The 8,162-nt window shown below is 58.5% G+C and overlaps 1 protein-coding gene across 1 annotated transcript; it reads right to left on the bottom strand.

Moving 5' to 3' along the window:
* Window positions 1-4,580: 4,580 nt before the first annotated feature.
* On the bottom strand, window positions 4,581-7,021 carry PROCR (protein C receptor). Its single transcript, XM_023933438.2, has 4 exons — window positions 6,802-7,021; window positions 6,483-6,719; window positions 5,371-5,637; window positions 4,581-5,289 (listed from the first exon to the last, which is right to left on the bottom strand). Exons 1-4 carry the CDS (start codon window positions 6,854-6,856, stop codon window positions 5,177-5,179), a joined length of 672 nt encoding a protein of 223 aa, XP_023789206.2. The 5' UTR covers window positions 6,857-7,021; the 3' UTR covers window positions 4,581-5,176.
* Window positions 7,022-8,162: the final 1,141 nt, after the last annotated feature.

The raw sequence follows: 8,162 nt of genomic DNA, 5'->3' as shown, positions 1-8,162 counted from the left end.
TGCTGTTATTCCAGCTCCTATTGCAGCCCTGCTCACCTGTAGCAATAAATCCAAAAAGCCAAGATTTCACCCTAAGCTCCAGGTTCGTCCCCAGGGCAAGGTGTAACCTCTCCTACCTGCACCCCCAGCAGCAGCCAGCGGGTTTATTTTGTTCCTGCTGCTGCTTTTCCTTTCCCTGCTAATTCCTTTCCTTCCTGTGGTTTGTTTTAATTGCATTGTGGGGCCGGACTCTTTGGAGAACACAACAATGGCTGCAGAGCCCTGGCTTGCTCACCAGCAGGGGGAAAAACAGGAAAAAAAAAGCTCCAAATTCCAACCAAGAATCCCTGTTTCCTTCCACCCTTCCCCCATGGTGTGGGGTGTGTTTGGAGCCAGCATCCAACACTTTTCCTACCTCCAGACAAAGCTTCCAGAGCTTCCATGCTTTTGCCCAGCAGCAACAGCAGTGCTTTCCCAGTGGTTTCGGTTCTGGCCCACTCGCAGTGTGCTTTTTTTGGGATCATGGAATATTTGTCCTCCATGAATTGGGGGTGCAGAGGGTGCTCAGTGTCCTTGACATCTTCTGTCCCCTTCTCCAGTGACATGGAGCTGGTGGGAGCAAGTCATGGCACACATGGACTCCTTTATCCACAGAAATGCTTCCCATGAGATTTAAGTGTTCATCTTGGTCTGGCACCAGGCAAGGATGCTGACTGAACCTCCAGGCTGGGAATTCTGTAATGCACAGCTTGAATTTCCAGTCCTTTCTAAGCAACAGCATTCCCAATCCGGGAACAAATAAACACAGATTTCCTGTGCCTCTTTTAACATCAATCCTTGGAACAGTGAGGATTGTGAGGGTTCTGATGAGGGCATGTTGTTCAATTCTTCTAGGAAAACACTTGTCCTTGGAATGCACTCCCAGAAGTCCATGCTGCTTTGGGGAGGCCTGGCTAAAATGGGGTCCTGGTTTATTCCTGAAGGGAATGATTTCCAGCACCTCCAGGGGTTGTGTGTGTTCCTTCAGGGCCTCACCACAGGCTGGCTTTTCGATGTCACTGCCTCCATCAGCGCTGTGTTCCCACCCTTTGGCTGGATCCCTCCCATCCCAGGGGAGGGGAAGGAGCGGATGGATGAGGATTCCATAGCAGGTTGATGATGGGAGGGAATACAGGGCTCAGATCCATGTTCCCATCCTGTCCTGCAGCCTTGTCGGTGTCTTCTGTCCCTCCACAGCCTGGGCTGTGCTGGGCTGGCTGCACCTAGAGCCACATTCCCCATCCCAGACCGGATGGCAAAGTTTTGGGGCTGCTCCAAGGAGTTTCAGCCCTTGGTGTGGGAGTGTTGGGAGGAGGGCTTTGCTCCCAATGGCTTCAGTCACACTGAAGGCTGCTCCCAACTCTGGGAAGTGGGTGAAAGTGTTCCCAAACAGCTGTTTTTTCAGGGAACCTTCTCTGAAAGCGCAGTGCAAGGAAGCTTCGGTTTTTCCAAAGAAAAATCTTGGTTTTTCCCGTCTTTGTCTCTCTCTGAACCTTTCTGCTCCAGGGCTGGGCAGTGGAGGAAGAAGGGAGAAGGGGCTGGTGCCAGGAGAAGTTTGCTCTGGGTTTGAAGTGGGAGCCTCCAGCTGGGAAGGTGGAGCGATGATTCCTCGCTGGAATCCTTCCTGTGATTCCCAGCTAGGAGCCCCCATCCCTGCTCACCTGCACTGCAGGAGCTGGTGGAGCAGCCTGGCTTGCCCCTGAGCGGTCCCCAGGGAGAGGGCAGCCCTCTGGAGCAGGGCAGAGGTGTGGGATGGGTGGTACCCTCTGCCTGCATCCCACCTGCCACACATCCCTCCTCCTGACCAGCAGCCAGCTCTCTCCTCCTGTTTCCTCCAGCTGACCTGGGAGGTGAGCGGGAAGAGGAGGGCAGCACTGGGCACCACCCAACGCCCTGCGAGGAGGGAGTGGCCATCACGGCTCTTCCCTGTGCTGGGAGGCTTTTCCAGGGAGCTGCTCGCTTCCATGTGGGAGCAGGAGTCTGCTAGAAAGCAGATCCACTCACCCTAGTGCAGCCCCTGGGGTTAACAAGGGTGTCCCAAAGTCAGGAATTAGAACATCTATGACTGTGACCTCTGAGAATTTGGAAGGATGGGGTTTGTTTAGTCCTGGAAAGCCACAATGACAGCAGTGCAGGCTCCGAGTGCGTAAAAGGTGTTTACAGGGATAATCCCGCTTCCTTCCAGATGGATCCCATCAGCCCCACTTTTTTTCCCTTTCCCACCCCAGCAGGCACCAGAGCCCATCGCTGGTTTGGGGCAGCTCCTGGAGCCATCCAGCCCTTCGTCCTGGGGCACTGTAGTTCCCAAAGGACATGGATGGAGATACCAACCTTGCAGAGGGAGCTGATATCCAAAAGGAAACGGGGTGACCTGCCCACCCCATCCATGGCTTGGGGCGAAGGGAAGAGCTGGTCCCTGGCACATGGGCATTGCCTCACTGGAACAAGAACCAAGGCTTGGGCGTCCTATCTGAGCCCTTATCCAAGACAGCGACAGTGGAACGGGCTGATGGAAACCACGCGTGGAAAACAAAGCCTTGCCCAGCAATCCTGCAGATAACAGGGATGGGTCACTCTGGTTAAAGCTGCCAGAGGTTTCCCTGCGGGTTCGTTCTCCCTCCTGCAGAACCCAGAAGTCCTCCAAGGAGAAAATTGAAACCACCCCTCACTGATGGAATACGCACTGGCGCCTGTCCCAAGCTGTGATCTTGGGGCGGAAGAGCGGCCAAATTTGGGAAAGGATAAGCCATGCACGTGGCTGCTGGCTGCCAGGAAGCTGCTCTGTGTTGGAGTGGTGATGGAGCAGGAGCCCAGCTCTGAGGCAGCCGGGCCACTGTTCCCAGCTCCCACACCCAGCCAGACCTCAGTGACCCTGCCATGAGGCACTTGAGGGTTTTGGAGTGAGGAAGGGAAATGTTGGGGCAACAAATTGTGGTGTTTGGGGTGAGGAAGAGAAATTTTGGGGCTACAATGTGTTGGAGGTGGATGCTGCCACCATAACCCCTCTGCTGCTGGCCACCACGTCCAGGTTGGACACTGATGCTGGTCACCACCAGGGAGGTGCCTTGGGATGGAGGTGCCAGGTTTGGGTGCGTTGCCCACGGACACCAATGGAGATGAGGCTGTTCCTCGGGGTTCTGCACTTTTGGGGGATCCCCACTGCCCAGTCCCTGTGGAAATTCAAGAGCAGCAACAGAGTCAGCTCCATTCTGGAGCATTCTCCAGACACACATGGGGGGCTCGGGGGCAAGGAAAAGGCTTTCCCAGAGCTGTGTGGAGAAGCTCAGACTTGCCCATCTGTCTAAAAGATGACACATTTCTGGAACAAAAAGCTGTTCCAGGCCTCCCCGCCAGTGTTTGCCATCTGGGGGTGTCCTGGGTGCCATCCCTGCTCCATCACAGCCGTGGGGATCCCACAGCATCCACACTCGGCCATCCCAGCCAGAGCAAGGAGCTGCAGCCCAGGGAGAGGGGACTGGGAATGGGAATCACTCTTTGGGGACCATGGTGCAACATCTGCAGGTAGCAGAGATGCCCTGAGTCCAAAGCTCCAAGCAGAGCTGGGAATGCAGCAGTTTCTCCCAGCTGGAATGGACTGAAATCCCTTTGAGGGCAGCAATTGCAGCACGTGTGACCTTCAGCACTGCCCTGGTGTCCCTGGCTGTCGGCGGCGGGGACACGGAGCGCTCAGCCCGCAGCACAGTTCCTGCCAAGGGCGCTGCTCCAAGGGCCGAGCGATGACGTTGCCATACCTCATCCATGTTGTTTTGGATTCTCCAGCCTCTCGGAGCCTGCCAAGGGTGGGGAGCACCCCAGCCTCTGCCCCAGGAGCCCAGGGGAGGTGGGGGCTGCTCCGGGGGTGGCTGGGAGCCAGGGTGATGAGGTGTGGGCTTTGGAGACCTCCTCTTCCATCCCTCCATCAGGACAACCCCACAGGTCATCTTCGCATCCCTGCTGTCCCTCACCTCTTTTCCCATCTTCCCTCATCCCACCCGGTCTTGCTCGCAGGGTGTTTAGAAAGGAAAGAGCTGGAAGCTCATCCAGGAAAGCCTCTCTCCTGTGCTGTCCCCAGGCAGCTCCTGGCTCATCCCCAGCCCTTCCTGCCTCCAGAGCAGTGGAGATGTGCAGGAGAGCTCAAAATCCCTCTTTTGGGTGAAAGGGAAACGTGGCCAAGTTTCTTATCAACACAATCAAAGTTTAAACAGTCAAAGTGGAGTTTTGAGCTCAGATTTGGATTGTGGAAAAGGAAAACTGTCCCCTCACAGATGTGTGCGCTTGACCTCAGCATCTCACACTGAGCAAGGAAATGAAAAGCATTGAGAAAATTACTTAATTGAGTCAAACCAAAGCTGGGAGAAGGTTGAAATGAGCTCAGGAGGTGCAACACCCTCCTGCAAATACCACCAGCATCTTTCCAGAGACCTGGAAAACTTAGCAACAACCAAAGGTCTGGCACAGTGGCTGGCAACACCAACGAGCTCACCCAGCAGCAGCAGCCGTGGTCCAGGATGGATCCACAGCCCCACATCGGTGCTGCCAAGGGGAACGAGAGCAGCCAAAGGTGTGGTGGGAGGTGATGGGTGGTTTTATTACAGCTGTGACATCCTCCCTCCATCCCCACTGGAACAAGCATAAATGAGGGTTTAACACCATCCTTTTAACAATTCCATGGCTGTTTCTCCTCCTGCTTTCCCCCCATGCCCCTCCCCTCCATTTTTCCATCTATGCCCTGTGTTTCTGCGTGGATTCTGAGTGCATTACCCAGTGTGAAGACCATCCACAGGGCTGGGGGCTGCTGGGGGGGTCAGTCCAGCTGGGACAGGACTGGGAAGCCACCGGTGTCCTCGGGGAGCAAAGGCTGTGGCACTGGGGACACGCACCCCTTGTGAGGGATGGGCTCGGTCCCCGCCTCCACGGGGGGATGACGGATCCATCCTCTGTCTCTATGCAGGGATGATGGATCCAGCCCCTGCCTCCCCAGGGTGATGATGGATCCATGGAGAGTTGCTGGATCCTTAGGAAGACGATGGATCCATCCCCTGACTCCACAGGGAGATGATGGTCCTGTCCCTTCCCTCCAGAGGGTGGTGACGGATGCACGGAAAGATGATGGGTCAGTCCCCTGTGTCCATGGGGTGACGTGGGACAGCTGCCCACACTAGCAGCTCCCTCCCGTGCACAGGAAGATGCCCAGGGCCGTGCCCAGCAGGGCGAGGCTTCCCAGGACCAGCCCCAGGACCAGCGGAGTGCGCGATCGGCCGCTGACTTTTCCTGCAAGAGGCGAGAGGGACGGAGGTGACGGCTGGGCCACGCCACCGTGTCCCTGTCCCCAGCCCCGGCCCCACCACGAACCTGTCCTGGCGCTCTGAGCCTGCAGGATGCTGACACAGGTGGTGTTGAGGAAATGCTGCAGGTCCTGGGTGGTTATGGGGTATTTCATCAGCTGTTCCTGGGCGAAGGTGGCCACCGGGAGCTCGCCGGGCCAGCGCCGCTCCCAGGTGGCGTTGGGGACGTGGAAGCTGAGGAACGCCGTCCTGTTGAGGGACATCTCGTAGAAGCTCTGGGCTGTGCCGTTGGGGTAGAGGCGGCAGCCGAGGAGGCAGCGCAGGTGCTGGGTGACTGCAGAGACAGGGAGGGGACAGGGTCACCACGCTCCCACCCTCAGGATCCCTTGGCCCTCACCAGCAGCCTTGTGCCACCCAACCCACCCACAGCTCTGCTCCCCCTCGGTTTGAGCACGGCAGTGACTTTTCCAGCAGCCAGGATTATTTTCCCTCTCTCATCACAGCATAGCTCTGGTTTTACAGAGAGGGAGGTCTTGGGCACAGAGCTGCTCGTGGCTGTCACGGATGGAGCGAGACGCTGGGACAGGGACACCGGGAGGGCTGGGGCGGGTCATGCCAGAGACCCCGCGGTGACACCGGGCTCCCCAGGGGTACAGCAATGTGGGGCTGGGGAAAAACCGGTTTGAGGGCAACCAAGGAAAGGAAAGGAAAGCACACCCCGGGCAGGAGCAGCAGAGGTGACACAGCTTGTGGGCCGGAGCGGGCAGGAGCACAAAACCATCGCCAGCAGCGTCCCACAGATCACACAAACTGTGGGATGCAGGCAGGGAGCGGGAGGGATGCAGGCAGGGTGCAAGTGGGATCCAGGTGGGATGCAGGCAGAGCACAGGCAGGGAGCAGACAGGGTTCCTACACCTCACCACCCCACAGGCTGCAGCCCCCAGCCCTTTTCCGGAGGAGCAGCAACAGGTTGAGCATTATCCCGTTCCCAGGGTGTGCTTCGGGTAAGAAATTCCCAGCTCCACGGAAGGGCTCCCTTTGCCCACAGCGAGGTTTTGCACATGGCCGTGTCCCCATCCTTTCTCCCACCTGTCCTTGGAGAGCCCCCCCCGGGCCCTGGCAGCACGGAAGGGGCTCCCCTTCCCCGGGCACCCACCCCCGTCCCCGGGTACCACTCACATTTGGTGGGTCTCTCCATGTTGAAGAGCTGCACCAGCTGCCTGAAGTTCTTCAGGTAGGCGATCACCATGTCCTGCCGCCGGGCCCAGGCGTCCGGGGGCTCCAGCGGGAGCACCTGGGTGACATTATTCTCCTCCAGGAGATGGCTCAGCTGCCCATTCAGGCTGGCGTTCCCCCGGAACATGGAATTGCCCATGTAGACTCGGGTCAGCTGGAGCATGGTGAAAGCGAGCGGGGCTGCGGGAGACGCGGGACATCCCCGTGAGCCCCGTGTGCCCCCGGGGCAAGCCCGGCGTCCCCCGCCGTGTCCCTGCCTTACCCGCCTGCTCCGCCGCGCAGCGCAGGGCCCCGCAGAGCAGCAGCAGCCGCAGCATGCTGGGGACGCGCTGCTGGCCCCACGGCCGGCCCGGGGGGTGTTAAGAGGGCCGGGGAGGTGGGGCTGTGGGAGGAGGAGAGCGGGACTCCGGCCAGGTCTCTCCCATTTCCTTAACCCGAGGCACCCGCACCCCTTCCCTGCCGGATACGCCGGGCCCCGCGGCGCCTGAGGATGCAGGATGAGGCTCCAAGCTCCACTCGGCATGGATGGAATTGGGCAAGCTGCCAGAATCCCTCTGGGTTTCCCCATCCCTTGGCTGGGCAGGGCCCTGTCCCACTCCCCTGGGGGATGTGGGAGACCAGGGGAGCACGGTGATGGGGACCATTCCCAGGGAATGGGGAGTACTGGAGCAGCCTCCCAGCACCGCACTGTACCCACCTGGTACCCCGAGAGGGATCCAGCAACAGGAACCCCCTCCCTGGAGAGGGGTGACACTCTGGGTACTGAGCTGGGTCGTGGGGATGAGAAATCCATGCCAGGGATTCCTCCATAGTTTTATTTTTTAATTACAACTAAAATAATTATAAATTAAAAATTTTAAAACGTGAAATTTCTGGTAAAAGCTCCAGCTCGTCTCATTGGCAGAGCATGGCACAGCCTGTGGTGGCACAGAATATAGTCCTGCCATGGGCAGGGACACCTTCCACCATCCCAGGCTGCTCCAAGCCCCATCCAGCCTGGTCATAGACACTTCCAGGGATGGAGCAGCCACAGCTTCTCTGGGCACCCTGTGCCAGGGCCTCCCCTCCCTCACAGAGAAGAATTTCTTCCCAGCATCCCATCTAACCAGTTTGAAGCCATTCCCCTCTGTGAGGGGACTTCCCCTTGGGAATATTCTCTCTCCATCTTCCTTGTTGGCTCCTTCAGGCACTGCAAGGCCACACTGAGCTCACCCCAAAGCTTCTCTCCAGGCTGAACAATCCCAGCTCTCCCAGCCTTTCCTCCCAGCAGAGCTGCTCCATCCCTCTGCTCATCCTGGTGCCCCCTCTGGACTCTCTCCAGCAGCTCCACGTCCTCCCTGTGCTGGGCCCCAGGGCTGGGGCAGCTCTGCAGGTGGGGTCTCACCTGAGCACAGGGGCACAGGGGCAGCATCCCAATCCCTTTCCTGCTGCCCACGCTGGGGGATCAGCCTGGCACAGGGAGGTTTCTGGGCTGGGGCATGGCCAGCCCTCACCGCCTGCACCCCCAAATCCTTCTCCCAGGGCTGCTCCATCTGCTCATCCCCAGCCCGGACTGATCCCGGGAGTTGCCCTGACCCAGGGGCAGCACCAGCACTTGGTGGTGTTAAAGCTCAGGAGATTGCC

This window comes from Cyanistes caeruleus, chromosome 10 (assembly GCF_971803275.1).
Source record: "Cyanistes caeruleus chromosome 10, bCyaCae1.hap1.1, whole genome shotgun sequence".
NCBI classification, from domain to species: domain Eukaryota; kingdom Metazoa; phylum Chordata; class Aves; order Passeriformes; family Paridae; genus Cyanistes; species Cyanistes caeruleus.
This window is presented reverse-complemented; position numbering and strand designations above follow the sequence as displayed.

Bases quoted from the DNA above. Each gene is read 5' to 3' on its own strand.
- PROCR (XM_023933438.2), bottom strand. From the start codon at position 6,856: ATGCTGCGGCTGCTGCTGCTCTGCGGGGCCCTGCGCTGCGCGGCGGAG. The intron at 5,638-6,482 runs GTGAGTGGTACC...CTGTCTCTGCAG, and splicing joins CATGGAGAGACCCACCAAAT to TCACCCAGCACCTGCGCTGC. The intron at 5,290-5,370 runs GTTCGTGGTGGG...CGCCTCTTGCAG, and splicing joins GGCTCAGAGCGCCAGGACAG to GAAAAGTCAGCGGCCGATCG.